Genomic DNA, 18,404 nt, shown 5'->3' on the forward strand with positions numbered 1-18,404 from the left:
TCAGTTGCATTTTTTTCTGCAAACAGTTCTTTCTATGCATTCCAATCTGGACTGATTTATAGACAGGAAGATCTTGTTCCTTTGAAATCTGCTTGATAGCTCAGGTCTGGTTAAACTGATTAATTTCAGCTTGCTTGGCTTTGCTGCAACACAAGAAGACAGCTCCACCTACTGGCTATTTTAATAAATGCACTGCTTCTCAATGCTTTTCAATAGCAGTCACATGACTGGAAAAAAGCTAAATACGAATAAACAAGTACAATTTATTACAATAGAAATGTTAAAACTAATTACATGGATCCATGCATAACAGAAATTAAAACCAAAAGAGTACAGTCTAGCAGTGATATAGCATACCACACAGTTAAAAATAAGAGATATCTCTAGGTGGGAGGTTATACTGTGTTAGGATGTGTATATACCTCAGTGATTCAAAACAAAACAAAAAAATAAGTGCGAATGTGAACCAAACAATGCCAAAAATAAAATACAATATTACAATCAAGAAACCTATAGATAAGGTGAAGCAATTCCAGTGGGGAATGTGTACAATAACGCTGAATTGTCAATATATTCACAATAATAATAATAGTCCCAAGTAAGTCTAAATGAGTGTCCTCCAGATATCGTGAAGATGTGCTGATAAGAAAAAGGTGTTATAAAGTGTTGAATAAATTCCAAACTTCCAAAATCAAAATCCGAAACACAATGTGAAACAAGGGCGATGTGTAGAACGTCTAAAAATAATATCTGAACTCAATAAAAAAAATAAAAAAAAAAGCTAAATCCAAAAAAATGTTAAATCCAAAAAATAAAGTTCTGAAAAAATGTGTGGAAAAAACGTGAAAAATACCAAACAAAATCTATAAAAAAGGCAGAGTCACATAAGCAGGAGTAAAGACTGGAATCTGAAGTCAAGTACTCATAATAAAATCCTCAAGATTTTATTTTCCTTTTTTTCCCTTTATTCTTTTTTTCCCTTTAGGATTTTATCATCTTGAGGATTTTATTATTATTATTATTATTTTTTAGACGTTCTACACATCGCCCTTGTTTCACATTGTGTTTCGGATTTTGATTTTGGAAGTTTGGAATTTATTCAACACTTTATAACACCTTTTTCTCATCAGCACATCTTCACGATATCTGGAGGACACTCATTTAGACTTACTTGGGACTATTATTATTATTGTGAATATATTGACAATTCAGCGTTATTGTACACATTCCCACTGGAATTGCTTCACCTTATCTATAGGTTTCTTGATTGTAATATTGTATTTTATTTTTGGCATTGTTTGGTTCACATTCGCACTTATTTTTTAGTTTTGTTTTGAATCACTGAGGTATATACACATCCTAACACGGTATAACCTCCCACCTAGAGATATCTCTTATTTTTAACTGTGTGGTATGCTATATCACTGCTAGACTGTACTCTTTTGGTTTTAATTTCTGTTATGCATGGATCCATGTAATTAGTTTTAACATTTTTATTGTAATAAATTGTACTTGTTTATTCGCATTTAGCCTTTTAAGCTGTTCTAGTGCTTACTTACACCCCTTCCCATGTTCTTTTTCCATTAGCCTACTAGGAGGCTAGTCTGTTAGTAAGCCTAAGGCCCCCCTTCTAGAGCTCGGTCCACTCATCTCACTGACTGGACAAAAAGGATGTTATTCTGAAACAGTGTAAATTGAACCGTTGTAAAACGAGGGCCACCTGTATATATATATATATATATATATATATATATATATATATACCGTTGAGCCCTTACCATTCAAATACATTTAAACCTGGAAAATAATTGATTTTTAATCAATTTTAATATTTTTAATGTGTTTTATTGTGTTTTTACTGTAAATATTTTACATTCCAGTGTTCTTCATTCAGAAGAAAATGTCCATCTAAACATTTAATTAGCAATTTCATTTTAATTTCCCTTTTAAGTTATGTTTTTAGCCCTCACCTTCTGGCCAGTATTCTATGTGTGTGGAAGTTTGTGAAGTAGGTATCAAAGCTTTGTGGGGTATCAGGCCTTGTAGAATGATGTCAAGTGCTACCTTTCTACTAACTGTCAAACTGTTACATGATATTAGTTATAAACAAAATGGCATGACCATTTTCCAGTTGGTCTGAAACAGCTCGAAGGTTTAGGCAGGTTGCTAGGCGATAAAAGATACACTATTAACCCCTTTGCTTCTTAAGATAAGTACAAATTGTTAGAAAAAAACCTAAAACATAGCACGGAGAATTAGGCTCCAGTGTTCTCCACATAAATGGCCAGATGGGTGGAATTATTAAGCAGCGGGTGGGGGCAGTGTAATACTTTGAAATATTTTAACATTTTCGTCATTTTAAAGCACAATGTAATTGTATAATTTAATAAAAATTTATGTAATGATAATTTGTGCAATAAACATTTAAAATTTGTAATATTAGCTAATTTTACCTTAGTACTAACTTAAATTTTAAGCGCGTGGTCAGTAAAATCAGCCGGGTGGTGCACCCATTAAACACTGGGGTGAACACTGGGTTCCTTTGTCTAACTAATTATTATCTGAATAAATGGCAGAAATGACACATTACTAGACATCACACACCTACCTTTACAAACAAAGCATTTGATATGGAAATATTTGCTCTGCACCCTCAGAACTTCGCCTTTACACGCATTCCCACAGTTGTTACAGAGGATTGCATTTCCTGTTGGCTTCTCTAGATTGCTGTGCACTGTCTGTTGTTGAGAAACTATGAAAAATAAATAAAACAGCCAGTTATCTATCATGCATTTCAGGTGTATTCAGCAAGTATCATGATCACAGGAAGTTACTATACAATAAAAATGGTTATTGAGTTTTTAAAAAACAAAACAAAACTAGAGAGCTACACAGATTTTTAGGAAACAGTGGTTTGTAAATAGAAATGCAGATATTTATGAACACTAATATTACATAAATTAAAAAAATAATCGTATTAAAGGGATAGTCTAGTCAAAATAAAACTTTCATGATTCAGGTCATGCAGTTGTAAGCATCTTTATAATTTACGCCTATTATCAAATTTTATTAGTTCTTTTGCTATCTTTATTTGAAAAAGCAAGAATGTGAGTTAAGGAGAAGGCTTTTTTTACAGACAAATACTAACAAGTCTGCTTTAACATTTAGGCCTCTATTTAACAAAGTCTGGCGGACCTGATCCGCGCTGAATACGGAGAGCAATACGCTCTCCGTATTCAGCATTGCACCAGCAGCTCACAAGAGCTGCTGGTGCAACGCCGTCCCCTGCAGACTCGCGGCCAATCGTCCGCCAGCAGGGAGGTGTCAATCAACCCGATCGTATTCGATCGGATTGAATTCCGGCGATGTCTGTCCGCCTGCTCAGAGCAGGCGGACAGGGTTATGGAGCAGCGGTCTCTGTGACCACTGCTTCATAACTGCTGCTTCTGGCGACTCTGCTGGCTCGCCAGAAACACGGGGCATCAAGCTCCATTCGGAGCTTGATAGATAGGCCCCTTAGTGTCTTTTCAAGAGTAGAACAATATTAAGAGGTCAAATTAAGTAATGAGGAATGAGGCTGAGACAATGTTTAGTTATTCAGCATTTTACCTGACCTGCTCATCATGTTTATTTACTATAGTGTAGGTGGCTCAGCATTGGTCCTATCTCAGCTCTTGTTATTCAAATAATATGAAAAAAATTAAATTATGCTTACCTGATAATTTTCTTTTCTTCAGATGGAAAGAGTCCACAGCTGCATTCATTACTTTTGGGAAAATAAGAACCTGGCCACCAGGAGGAGGCAAAGCCACCCCAGCCAAAGGCTTAAATACTCCTCCCACCTCCCTCATCCCCCAGTCATTCTGCCGAGGAACAAGGAACAGTAGAAGAAATACCAAGGTGTAAAGGTGCCAGAAGAATAAAAAATAAGAGACGCCCCACAGAAAAAATACGGATGGGGAGCTGTGGACTCTTTCCATCTGAAGAAAAGAAAATTATCAGGTAAGCATAATTTAAGTTTTACTTCATAAATGGAAAGAGTCCACAGCTGCATTCGCCACTTTTGGGAAAACAATACCCAAGCTATAGAGGACACTGAATGCAAAAACGGGAGGGTACAATAGGTGGCCCATTCTGAGGGCACCAGGCCTGAAAAAAAAAAAAACACAACCCCGCTTTGTCGGAGCCAGGCAAGAAAACTAGAAGGAAAAGGCACCAAGGACACTGACCTGCAGATAGTCTGAAAGCCTAACTAGAGACCGCAAAGCAGACTCACTGAGCCAACACTCCTCCAGGAGAACCGTCACCCAGCAGTCGGTCCCCACACAACCCTTACTAGTACAGTACCAAAATCCCAAAATGCAAGAGGACAAGGGTGAGCCAAAGGGATACCCAAAATTTACAGCAAGATCCAATAAAGGAAAAACCCTTGTAAAAGAAGGTCAAGTCCACAGAGACCCAAAAAGATCCCTAGAACAAGGGGAGACGATACCCAACCCACAAGGAGAAACCGGGCATCATCAAGGAGAAGAAACATCTCCCAAACGTCGTGCAACAGCACCGTAAAGGACAGCTGAAGACAAAGTCCTCAAAACGTCAGAACTCAGAGACTGAGCAAACAGAAAACAAGTAGCAAACTCAGAGAATAAACATCTGAGTCTAGTAACAAGCTGCCATCCGTAGGAAGACACAGAGAAAACACTATCCATAAGCAAGAAGTGGCCGCACAAAATAGCACACTGCCCAACCTCCAAGACATAGATTGCCCAACCTCCAAGACAGAGGACACTTTTCAGACAATCCAGGCTGCCAAGCCTACTCACAGATCTCAAAGGGAGAGAGGTCCAGAACCTCAAAAAAAGAAGGTCCACTGTCACTCCCAAGAGGAGAAACAACAGATCTCAGATCCTACACCTAGCCGGACCAGCCCAAGCAACGGCAGATCTGAAAGCAAGGGAACCGAAAGGAACCCAAGACCAGCCCCCAAAAGGGCAGAAGAATGGACACAGCCACTTCAACCTAAAGACAATTGAGCAGGCATGAGACCTAAAGAGATCTAGGAAAGCCACCCGACTAAGTGTCAATGCGGAGCCAGCAGCTCCCAAGATGGACAGGAACAACTGAAAGAGCAGACCAATCTCCGAACAAGATAAATATCTGATCCAACCTCCCGAACACAGGAAAGGCCCCCTAAAAAGGGAACCACACCTCCGTAGGACAACGAGCCCCCTGAAAAGGAGAGCATCGAGAAACACCTGCCCATAAGACAAGAAATTGTAGGAAGAACCGAGAGGACACAAGGCCACGTCACTGACGAACACGGAAGAACCCCTTAAAACACCATTGTGCTATCACACATACCAGGCGCAAAAGTGACAGCTGAGCAACCGCAAACCTTCTGTTTGCTAGGCAGGAAAGCCCACCGTCAGGTCACATCAGTTAGATGACACAAGACAAGCCCCAAGGAGTCCCGGCTCTCTGTAAATCTGGCCAAGTTGTAGAACAGAACAGCCAGAACAAGGGCTAAGCCCAAGTACCCCAGAAACTGGAACCCTCCCCGGCCAGTCTTAGGATCATAAGGTCCGGTAACATCCCACAGCGGGATTCACAAAGAGAAAGCACAGAGTAAAACCCTCAACAACCGGTAGATCAGGACAAGAAGCCCGGGCCTCATAAATGTTTAGATTAAACAATCTTCCAGGAACATAAATCCCTCGTCTGATATAAAAAAACAGACCTCCCAGGGAAAAAATCCAGAATAACCTGGATAACAAGAGCAAGAAGCCCTTGCAAGTCCCCACCCAAAAGGAAGAGACCACCCCTTGCAGGAGCCCACACTCTAAAGAGCCAGGGCCATAAAAGGACACTAGAGCTAACAGGCATCCAAGCCACCTTAACATGACTGTGCTTGAAAGTGCGACTAATCCCCCTTAAGGGACACAGGGCACTGCTCATTTTATCAACCTCTAAAAGAGGAAAGGCTGAGTAGATCTCGCCGGGGATCAAACTAGCAACCCTCGGCTTGCTACAGTACCGAGTCGCCACAGGGCATTAGTATGCTGAGCTATCTGTCCAGCTAGCCACGAGCTCCAGACACAAGGGGAACAGTTAGGACAAGTCACCTGAACAGAGCAACATCAAGCCTGCACATCACCTCAGATTCAAAGTCAGAAGACAGTAAAACATGGGTTTGGATGCCACCTGGATGGCAACACCTGAACCATATGAGTGGAAAACCACTAGGACCTCTTCTATCCCAAGAAAGAGATGCAGAGCATTTCCAACACCGGGAAAAGACCCCTACTCGGAGCCCAAAAGGACCTCACTGTCTAATGTCCCGAAAAAGGAACAACCAACTCCCAAAGGGAATCCAAGTCCCCCAAAGGCGACCCATCCACAAGGAGAACGGACAATCCAAGAGGTCTCAATGAAGAAGAGAACCACTAAAGGAACAAACTAAAAAGGGACATTTTCCTAAAGCGACACCGCCCCAACTGGCGGAAAGAGGCGCTAAACCCTCTACTTTTCCCACCACGTGGGAAGGAATACTCTAGGTTCCGAGGGTATCAGAAACAACAGAGAGTGATGCAGCAAAATTCACTGACCCAGTCACCAGAGAGACAGCTATTTAAGAACTGAAAAAATCCCGAGAGCTGCACGGACCAGCAAGTCATCTTGAGAATGCTTATCTGAAACTTGTAAAACAAATAACAACATAAATAATGTTAAGAGCACTCGGCACCCCAACCTGACCAGCAAGGTATAATAGGCGCCACATGTCTGAATAAGCCGTGAGACAGAAGATCTGAACCCAAGCAGGACCAGCCTGCAACCAGGGTCAAACATGGGACTAACGTGTCCCAAACAACTTACGTAGAAGTAAACAGCGAGTATCGATCTTAGAGATTTCTAAGTTCCCGCAGGAAACATAGTATGAAAAAGAAAAGAAAATTCATCCTAACCGGATAAAATAAAATAGGCAACCCGAGGGTCAATGCCCAAGAAGAACAGAAAGATCCGCAGGACCAGTCTAACGGAAATCCTGTTCTTCCAACAAAACTGGGAAGGATCTCGATAACAAGACTTAAAGGAGATAACTTCATCCCCCCATGTCTAACAAGGTGAGCCATTCGAAGGAGGAGACTGATTTGTCCCATAACCGAGAAGGATAGGGTCCCCAAACAGTTCAAAAACATATCTGAGTAAAATACGAAGGTGAGCCAGCCTATAACAAAAGGCACAACACTCAGGAACAGTTTCACCCGCAGGGAACTGCACATGCCCTCCAGTGTCCGAGAGACCTGGGGCAATCAGGCATGAGCACAATCGCAAATAAATATCTGGACTTTGCAGACGAGCAAGCGCCAAAAGTATGTAAAAGTGAAAACGTGCCACAACCTCCGGGGGGGGGGAACAATCCACCCTCCGAGGAGGAAAACACATAACCTGGGTTACCCGCATGTGTAGTAGGGAGCGGTAGGGAACTCGCCTCCAGGAGGACAGGATGGCTCAGCAGTTCCTTGAATACCGAGCCCGAGGAACAAGGCACTCTAGGACGGCCTAAAGGACATAACTGACTGACCTGAGTCAATGGGGCCAATTTGCATTTGTCAGAGGACAAAGAATCTGAATCAGAAAGTTGAACAATCTCAACATCAGCATCCTCCATAACTGGATAAAGGATACCAAAAAAATGGACTATATATAAAACAATTTAAACTACACCTGACACCCACAATTGCTGGGGCACTCACCACCTCCTAGGAACTAGACACCAGCAAACTAGAATTCTCCATCGCCACACAGTCAGGAATGCGGAAATGGAAGACCAGAACGTAAACACGCCTGGTCACAAGGTGAACCATACAGTCCAAAAAAAGGCACGCCCAACAGTAAGGTAGTGTCACTTTGAAAGGCCGTTATGTTCCAAAAAGCAACGAGCCCAGTTAACACTACACATAAGCAGATTGAATCACATAACAAACATGATTAAAAAAAACCCTGTTCAATAACCCCCCTCAGGAGATATTAACCCTTGATTCCAAGATACTAAAGGAGTCCCACTGAGACCCTGTATTTTTCATGTGAGTTCGCAGGAACAAATGAGTTACAGTACAATCATGAAAAAGTAAAATAAAATGATCTTGCCGGAATCTACGCCGCGGAAAAGGAACACGACCCTTCAAGTGTGACGGATAGTAGCCTCGCCTCCGCAATGGACTAGAGAGAAGGAAGCAGGCAGCGAAGCGAAGTTCGACAACGCCGATTGCTTGTGGAGTTGGTAAAATGAGTCGGGATGGTTTTGCAGAAAGACTCTTCCTGCATCTCCAGATTCTAACTTTCATCCAAGCCCTCACTGAGAGACTGATAGGATTACTTAAAACTCCCGTCCCATGTTGAAGAGTACTACCCTCCATAAGAGACGAAAACAAACTTCTGACACTTCTCTGCCAACCTCCTAGGACGAAAGGCAAAGAATGACTAGAGGATGAGGGAGGTGGGAGGAGTATTTAAGCCTTTGGCTGGGGTGTCTTTGCCTCTTCCTGGTGGCCAGGTTCTTATTTTCCCAAAAGTAATGAATGCAGCTGTGGACTCTTTTCATTTATGAAGAAAATGATGTGTTCATCACAATAGAATTCTACTGAGTTACTAAGTAAGTGAGACAAAAAAAAACCTTCAGTAATTACCCTTGGGCATGAAACCCAAATTGTTTTGTCTTGATTGAGATAGAAAATGTTATTGTAAACAACTTTCCAATTTAAATATTCTATCAAATTTGGTGCACTACTGAAAGCTAGCTTATTACATAAAGTGAACCAATTAAAAGAGGAATTTTATGTGTAGCCTTCAATCAGCCACTTCTCCAAGAAGTCCATTACTGCTCCTGAGCCTATCTAGGTATGCTTTTCAATAAAGGATATCAAGATACCAGAGAATGAAGCCAATTGGATAACAGAATTAAATTGTAAAGTTTTTAAAATTGCATGATTTATCAGAATCTTTAAATATTTTGGGTTTATGTCCCTTTAACACCTTAACTGCTGAGCCATTTTCACCCTGTGTTGCTCACATTTAATCCCCACTGTAGGCCATTTATCAGTTAGAAACCCACACATACTATTTATTGGGGGGGGGGGGGGGTCAGCTGACCCAAAAGATTCAAACTATAATGCTATTTTATGAATGAAAAGTGTGAAAAAGATAAATATTTCTATTAAAATTTCAATAAAAAAAGGTTGCAAAGAATAGTGTGTGTGTTTTTTCCTCTACATTCAAAAGGAAGAAGGGGTTATACTCATATAGATGTAATTTTAGTATACTTATGTAACTTTGATTTGCACATAGGAGCTCCCATAAGTCTTTACTCAAATAAATGTATGTGTATTCGCACCAGATGATCACTATGCAGGGCACTTGGCCACCTCATAAATACCAGGTAAGGGTGCTTGTGGCGGGAGTTACGCAATTAGCTCTGAAAGCAACCCCCCTAGATGATGACACACGGTTGTCAACCTAGCTGAAAGCATTGTTTGGATGACGACCTTGTGTCCTCACACGCACTAAAAGAGTTAAATAATATTTATTAAAGAGTCTTTTTAATGAAAAATTGCAGAGTATTGAAATGTCCTGCGTATTACAATTGTGGCTCTTTCGCTATTTCCCCTTCTAGGCTATTGTACCAAACTGGCTACTAGAGCAATATCAGGAACTGCCCCGGCTTTGTTTATGATCCACCTCAACTCTATGACCTGCCTAATCCCATCTATAAAAATAAATACAAAGCAACTCTTTGCTGAGCTCCAGCAACAAAGGGAGGTGAGAGAAAGAATAAGGGAGCACCTCTCAGATATAAAGAGGTCAGATCAATGTTCGGAATTAGTAAAACATTTTATCAATACACATAATAGAGACAATCCCACATTCAAATGGATGGTGATTGAAAAAGTCCAAGCCCCCAAGAGAGGGGGAGATGACAATACATTTTTATATAAAAAAAGAGACATATTGGATCTTTACACTAAAAACACGTGTACCAAACGGCAATTATTCAGCTTTTGATGTCATACATTTTTGGGAATAGGCAGTTATTTAATGTACCCATTAGTTAACTCATATTGTATTAACAACTTAGAATTAACTGTTGTGATTTGTTGACAATATACTATCTTAGTTATATAATAAACAAACAAAATAACTAATCAGGAATCTTTAGCTATATGGGTACGAGAGATGGATAAATAAGACAAAGCAGTGATTAAATATATTATACATAAATATAAATATTTTTCTCAATTGCAGTTAGGTTATTTCTTCGATTCTTTATATAAGATTGACGATTGGTGGTCTAACATTAATGTTCACTATAATTAGATCACTTGTAAACTCTATAACAACTTTTATAATTTCTTTCCCTTATTCATTTTTACCGATGTATATTGCTCTAAATTGTAACAAATTGTTGGCATTTTATTCCTACACAGATATGGAATAAATAAGCTATTAGCGAACAAGAGTAATAACAACTATATGCTCTCTAGTGTAGTGTGTGGGAATACAGACTCAGTAGAAAAATGTAAGTAAGTAAAAATTAAATGTATATTTTCACATAGACATTCCCTTACATAAGCAGGTTGGAATCATGGATAAAGGATATTTATCTGTGTGCAGTTATTATTAGATAGTATCTCTTTAAATGTTGGTACCAGCATCTGACACATGATCATAAAATGTCCAATCGCAAAGCGGTTTGCTTTTTTAAAAGTGTGCAGTGTTTTATGGAGGTCATGTCTATGATTAGGTTTTTTACGCCGAAACATGTAAGACAGACCTTTGCTGTTCTTTGTGAACTTTTAATCTATGAAATAAAGCTGGTTTTTTTAATGTGTTCTGTCGAGAACTCCAATTCCTCGAAAACTCCAATCTGACGTCACTTCCGGTGACTCTTCTATTTTCACTATCCATTTTGCCTCTGGCATACACCCCAAGTAAACCTTGGGAAATTAGGTTTACAAGGGGGGCTTCGCCACCCTTGAACCCCCCAGGCGGAGGCAAAATAGATAGTGAAGATAGGCTATCACAGTGCCCATCTGATTGGTTGTGAATCCTGTCACTCACTGAGACTCAAACCAATCAGATGAATGGAATCACCGGAAGTGACGTCAGATTGGAGTTTTTGATGAATTGGAGTTCTCGATAGAACACCGGCAATACTGCTTTCTTCCTCTGGTCAACTAATCCCATCTATGACATGTTCCTCTAATGATGGCTCCACCCACAAAACTCCAGAGGGCCACCTCCTCCCAGTACGGGGGAATATTGAGCGGTATGTGCCGGAGCATATCATTTTTGCCTCTGAGCCTAGATCACTAGTGTCCATTTGCAGGAATTTAACCCATACTAATCTAGGCTCACTAATGCACGCATTTACACTCTTACAAATAAGAGCATGTGATTTTTCCATTAGAATGTTACTTTAATGAGCAGTATGACATGTGTCATGGGTGTGCAGTATTAGTTGAATCATTTAATACACGTTTGCATATATTAACCTTATCACACACTGCTGTTATGGTATTTAGCACTGCACAGGTGTAACATGACAATTATAGCTTCCCTCCCCTGCATGAGTCACACAGTACGAGGATGCTTGTTAAGTGATCATCACAGGTTCACCCACGCAGCTGTTACTGACATTGGGGGCGTCTACAAGCTGTAGAAACCTTAACTATTCTAATGAAGATTCTTCATCAATATTTTTTGTACTTCAAATGATAGAGGCTTCATTTTGTTGTGATTTTCTAGCAGTGACTTCATCATCCAATTACATAACATATGTTGTTTTAGAGGTCATAGATCTGTTGTAACAAGTGCATCTAATAATCTTTATATATATATATATATACAGTCTTTGTGCATTAATTAATTGGTTATAACAAAATGGTTTCACCTTTGCCACAAAACATTTTTGTATTATTAGTAGGCGTGAAACAGGAAACTTGATTACCATTCATTTTATTCACAAGGTTCCCACATGCTTTAAAGGTACATTAAAGTTATTTTTATACGAATTAGAAATTAATCAGTGCATTGCTAAACATCTGCATACAAAATATGTTTTTGTTAATAATTAAAAACTGTAATTTTGTTAGTAAATTTTGCTAACCAGTAATACACCCCTTAAAAAGCTTTTTTAGGGTTGTTTATCTTATCACCTTTTGTTGTGGCCAGTTAGGGAAAGATATAAAAGGGCCACTGTGCATATCAAACAATCACTGTGTAGCATGTAGGGGTTGGGGTTCAGAATTCAATGGAATGAACTCCAATCTCTCTAGGGGTGTGGCAAAGTTACAGCTTTCAAAATGAAATTATTTTTACAAAGAAAATCAAGTAAAATTAGTCATGAGAGTGCAATGGAAACATTTTTTTCACTTTAAGTATGTAAACCTTTTATATGGAATTATATTTTCAGTGTAATGACATTTTAATTTCATATCTGTTCCTAACTGGTTGCAGCAATTTAGATAAGATAAAACATTTTTTCAATGAGTAGTTTCTTGGACTGCAAAACAATGGAAATGATCTCGGCAAAATAAACAGTTTATATATGTTAAAACATATATATAGATTGTAGATTTTACAAGGTAGTAATTTGTTTCTCATGCATTTGTATAAAATGTACTTTATTGTCCTCATCACTTCCTATCCCCTAGGAAGATTGCACTACAAGAAAACATTTACAAATTCATGTTCTGTTCATATAGACATACAGTATATTAATTGGCCTAAAACATACATTATAGCCAAAGTTTAAGTTTTGTATCAAACGTGTAAAAGCAAGAAAATTCCTAACTTAAACTACCCCCACTACCCCATTGGAAGCGTTGCATGATATCTTCAGTGACCTCACCTATGATATAATATAATCTGAAATCAAGAAAATACCCTGAGTGGCACTGGCCTTGTGGACAAGCACAGACGTTTTTCTAGCTATTGTTCTGTCTCAGTGGGTGCGTCTCTCTATTTTCTTGATTTTATGTAAATTGCTCTTAGGTCTCCCTAAGAGTAAAAGGGGAAACCAGACGTGGACTCCTTGCACACATGCCCTAGAGATATGCAACTATCTTGATTGACTGTGTTGCCTGGAAGTGGCATAAAATGCACGTTTGGCATTTGATTGGATGTGTTGCCTGGAGGTGGCATAAAATGCACGTTTCATTTCAAACATACAACCAGCGTTACAGAATTCTGTGGAATTATACAAATAAATATTGATAATAATAATAAGTGAATCAAATTGGGAATTATAAATGCATTTTAAGTTCATGTATCCAGATTTTTCCTTTTTTAGGTCTAAGGCTTGTGGAAGATGTTAGATGTTTATTACAATTAAAAGGGACATAAAAGTAGGGTTGCTTCCTGTTTTGGAATGACCCAGACAGTCTAGGTTTCCAAGTGGATTGAAGGTGGGTCAGGCTCGGACATGCAAATGTCTGGATTTGGTGAGGTGTGTGGTTAGTTAGTAATATGCAGGGCGGTGATGACAGTCGTGACAGTGCCAGCGCACTAGGAAGGACTGTATCTCATTCACTAAGCAGCACCAGCAGAGCTGAATTGGACCCACTTTCCTACAAACAGAGCGGCTGCTTGGGGAGTGTTGTCCTGTCATGTGTGCGCTATGCACACAGCCGTCACATATAACATACAAGGGTAAGGTGAAGGAGCCTGGAGAGATTGCAGATCTGACCTGTTTAGACAACTTTAAATTTAGCTAGCACTGTGCACAGGTGAAAAGGTAAGAATGGGCACATGGGCAGGTTATGATCTGCTCGATTGCAATATAACAGTATTCCGTTTGTAAGTGTAATTCAGACACCTGGCCAGTGCAGTTAACTATTTTATTTTTTTTAATATATTTTTTTATTGAGGATCAAAAATAAACATACAGGAATTTTGTTGTGGGATATCAGAAATACATATGCAGTATGTTCCATAGCAATGGAATGACATATAAGCAAGTAGGTACATGAGTGGAAATTAAAGAGGAACACAATAATGTAGCCAACAATGTAAATAGTACCTGTAGGATATATAGAAAACACATACCAAAGTTAATCCTCTGTTTTCCACCTCCATAAGAAAAGTGAGGCTCCTCTAGGACCTCCATCCCAACTATTATAGGACATATCAGGAGGGTAGTATTAATATAAAGTTCTTTTCTTGGACTTCTGAGAACTATTAAACATATTAATCATACCTATGACATATATTATATATATAAAGTATAAGTGAACAGTTAACCCCTATGTTTAATAGACATGTCATATGAGTATATATTCCCCATCGGGAAAACAATGACCTCTCTTGGACCTGATCCTTTAACTACTACCAATAGGGGAACTGGATAGGGGACTTGCAGTAGAAATGTAATGTATAGGGCCACTCTTGGACCCTTAGGACTATAAATGGTAACAATAGTGTCTGAAGAAAGGAAGGGGACTGTAAATAAAAATATTGTATACAATGAATATAATATCTGCTTAGGAGTAGGTTAATGGGGTATAATTCTCTTAGTTTACAACATAAACAAATAACGGGGGGGGGCAGGACTAATGATGGCCACATTAAATATGACCAATATAATTAAAACCAAGTTGAGTTATGGCAGAATAATGCTTAAATATCAGTGAAATATAATGAAAAAGGGTAGTTTAGGGAGAGAAAATTTGGATTGCTCACTGTTCATTCTCAAATCGTAATAAGGAAAGTGACGAACCCACTAGATGATTTTAGCATGTAATATATCAACTAGCCAGATAAAATGTCATAAGATAAATACATAATAGCATATTGTTTGCATCCGAACGAGGAAAAACTATAGTCTAAAAAAAAAGGAAATTTATGCTTACCTGATAAATTGATTTCTTCTACAATACGACGAGTCCACGGATTCATCCTTACTTGTGGGATATTATCCTCCTGCTAACAGGAAGTGGCAAAGAGCACCACAGCAGAGCTGTCTATATAGCTCTTCCCTTGACTCCACCCCCCAGTCATTCGACCGAAGGTATAGGAAGAAAAAAGGAGAAACTAAAAAAGGTGCAGAGGTGACTGAAGTTTGAAAACAAAAATATAATCTGTCTAAAATGACAGGGAGGGCCGTGGACTCGTCATATCGTAGAAGAAATCAATTTATCAGGTAAGCATAAATTTCCTTTTCTTCTACTAGATACGATGAGTCCACGGATTCATCCTTACTTGTGGGATACAATACCAAAGCAACAGGACAAGGATGAACGGGAGGGACAAGACAGATACCTAAACGGAAGGCACCACTGTTTGAAGAACTTTTCTCCCAAAAATAGCCTCAGAAGAAGCAAAAGTATCAAATTTGGAAAATTTGGAAAAGGTATAAAGGAAGGACCAAGTCGCAGCCTTACAAATCTGTTCAACAGAAGCATCGTTTTTAAAAGCCCATGTGGAAGCCACCGCTCTAGTAGAATGAGCTGTCATTTTTTCAGGAGGCTACTGTCCAGCAGTCTTGTATGCCAAACGGATGATGCTTTTCAGCCAAAAAGAAAGATAGGTAGCCGTATCTTTTTGACCCCTACGCTTTCCAGAATAGACAACAAATAGAGAAGATGTTTGACTGAAATCCTTGGTCGCTTGTAAGTAAAACTTCAAGACACAAACCACGTCCAAGTTATGTAACAGACGCTCCTTCTTAGAAGAAGGATTAGGACACAAAGAAGGAACAACAATTTCCTGATTTTTATTCTTATTTGAAACAACCTTAGGAAAGAATCCAGGTTTAGTACGCAAAACCACCTTATCAGAATGGAATATAAGATAAGGCGAGTCACATTGTAACGCAGAAAGCTCAGAAACTATTCGAGCAAAAGAGATAGCAACTAAAAACTAAACTTTCCAAGATAAAAGCTTAATATCTATGGAATGCATGGGTTCAAACGGAACCCCTTGAAGAACATTGAGAACTAAATTCAAACTCCATGGCGGAGCAACAGGTTTAAACACAGGCTTGATTCTGACTAAGGCCTGACAAAAAGACTGAACGTCTGGGACATCTGCCAGACGTCTGTGTAGTAGAATTGACAAAGCAGAAATGTGTCCCTTTAAGGAACTAGCTGATAATCCCTTCTCCAATCCTTCTTGGAGAAAGGACAAAATCCTAGGAATCCTAACCCTACTCCATGAGTCGCCCTTGGATTGGCACCAGTAAAGATATTTACGCCATATCTTATGGTAAATTTTCCTAGTGACAGGCTTGCGAGCCTGAATCAAGGTATCAATGACCGGCTCAGAGAATCCATGCGTAGATAAAATCAAGCGTTCAATCTCCAGGCAGTCAGCTGCAGAGAATTTAGATTTGGATGTTGGAACTGACCTTGGATTAGAAGGTCCTGTCTCAGTGGCAGTTTCCATGGTGGCAGAGATGACATGTCCACTAGATCTGCATACCAAGTCCTGCGTGGCCACGCAGGCGCTATCAGGATTACTGAAACCCTCTCCTGTTTGATTCTGGCAATCAGACGAGGTAGGAGAGGAAAAGGAGGAAACACATAAGCCAGGTTGAACGACCAAGGTACTGCTAGAGCATCTATCAGTACTGCTTGGGGATCCCTTGATCTGGACCCGTAACAAGGAAGTTTGGCATTCTGACGAGATGCCATCAGATCCAATTCCAGTGTGCCCCATTGACGGATCAATGCTGCAAACACCTCCGGATGGAGCTCCCACTCCCCCGGGTGAAAATTCTGATGACTTAGAAAATCTGCTTCCCAGTTCTCTACTCCTGGGATATAGATTGCTGATAGATGGCAAGAGTGAGTCTCTGCCCATCGAATTATCTTGAAAACTTCTGTCATCGCTAGAGAACTCTTTTTTCCCCCTTGATGATTGATATATGCTACAGTTGTGATATTGTCCGACTGGAATCTTATGAATTTGGCCAAAGCAAACTGAGGCCACGCTTGAAGCGCGTTGAATATTGCTCTCAGTTCCAGAATATTTATTGGTAGTAGGGACTCCTCCTGAGTCCAAACACCCTGAGCCTTCATGGAATTCCAGACTGCACCCCAGCCCAAGAGGCTGGCGTCCGTCGTCACTATGACCCATGCTGGCCTGCGGAAGCACATTCCCTGGGACAGATGATCCTGTGACAACCACCAAAGAATAGAGTCTCTGGTCTCTAGATCCAGATTTATCCGAGTAGATAAATCCGCATAATCCCCATTCCACTGTCTGAGCATGCACAGCTGCAGTGGTCTGAGATGTAAGCAAGCAAACAGAACAATGTCCATTGCCGCTACCATTAACCCAATGACCACCATACACTGCGCCACTGATGGCCGAGGAATGGAATGAAGTGCTCGGCAAGTAGTTAGGATCTTTGACTTTCAGACCTCCGTCAGAAAAATTTTCATGTCTACCGAGTCTATCAGAGTTCCTAGAAATGGAATTATTTTGTTTAGCCCTCATTTTAACAGTCTTGTCCTGAGGAAGGGCATGACATTTACCTCCAGTAATGTCGGAAATGATTTCCTTTAGTTCAGGCCCGGATAGGGTCTTACCTTTAAAAGGAATAGCTAAAAGTTTAGATTTTGATGACACATCAGCAGACCAAGACTTGAGCCATAACCCTCTACGCGCTAGAATGGCAAAGCCTGCATTTTTTGCCGCTAATTTAGCCATTTGAAAAGCAGCATCAGTAATAAAAGAATTAGCTAGCTTGAGAGCCTTAATTCTATCCAAAATATCGTCCAATGGGGTCTCAACCTTAATAGACTCCTCTAGAGCCTCAAACCAAAAAGCTGCTGCAGTAGTAAGTGGAACAATGCACGCTATAGGTTATAGAAGAAAACCCTGATGAATAAACAATTTCTTTAAAAGACCCTCTAATTTTTTATCCATAGGATCTTTGAAAGCACAACTGTCCTCAATAGGTATAGTTGTACGCTTAGCCAGGGTAGAAACAGCACCCTCCACATTAGAGACCGTCTGCAAGGAATCCCGAATGGTGTCAGATATGGGAAACATTTTTTTAAAAGTAGGAGGGGGAGAGAACGGTCTCTGTGCCTAGTAAAAAACAGCTGTAAAGCGGTCTAGAAAACTAGCCATGTGGCTTTTTCATATTCCCCATCTATATTGTAAGCCATGTGAACCCTCCATTGCCATCAGCCATAAAAACGTTTGCATATAAAAATGTTATGTTGCCCCTAGGCATAAAATCGTTTTGCCATCAAAACATTATGTTACCAGTGTCAACCAAATTTTTAGCCCATAATATACAGGTTCCAGTAATACCCCTTCTATTACATGTAGGATTACTGCTTACCCCTTCCCTTATGGGAACTATGTCAGCCAGCTCTGAAATACCACAGTCTTTC

General features: G+C 39.9%; 1 protein-coding gene across 4 annotated transcripts in view; it reads right to left on the reverse strand.

Moving 5' to 3' along the window:
* The window catches only part of ABLIM2 (actin binding LIM protein family member 2), a 470,688-nt gene that overhangs the window by 254,958 nt on the left and 197,326 nt on the right, over nucleotides 1-18,404 (reverse strand). For all 4 annotated transcript variants that reach the window (XM_053704171.1, XM_053704169.1, XM_053704170.1 and 1 more), the window contains exon 2: nucleotides 2,609-2,752. In XM_053704171.1, coding sequence (XP_053560146.1) covers nucleotides 2,609-2,752 — 144 coding nt within the window. The remainder of the gene's footprint in view (nucleotides 1-2,608; nucleotides 2,753-18,404) is intronic.

Source organism: Bombina bombina, chromosome 2 (assembly GCF_027579735.1).
Source record: "Bombina bombina isolate aBomBom1 chromosome 2, aBomBom1.pri, whole genome shotgun sequence".
Taxonomy (NCBI): domain Eukaryota; kingdom Metazoa; phylum Chordata; class Amphibia; order Anura; family Bombinatoridae; genus Bombina; species Bombina bombina.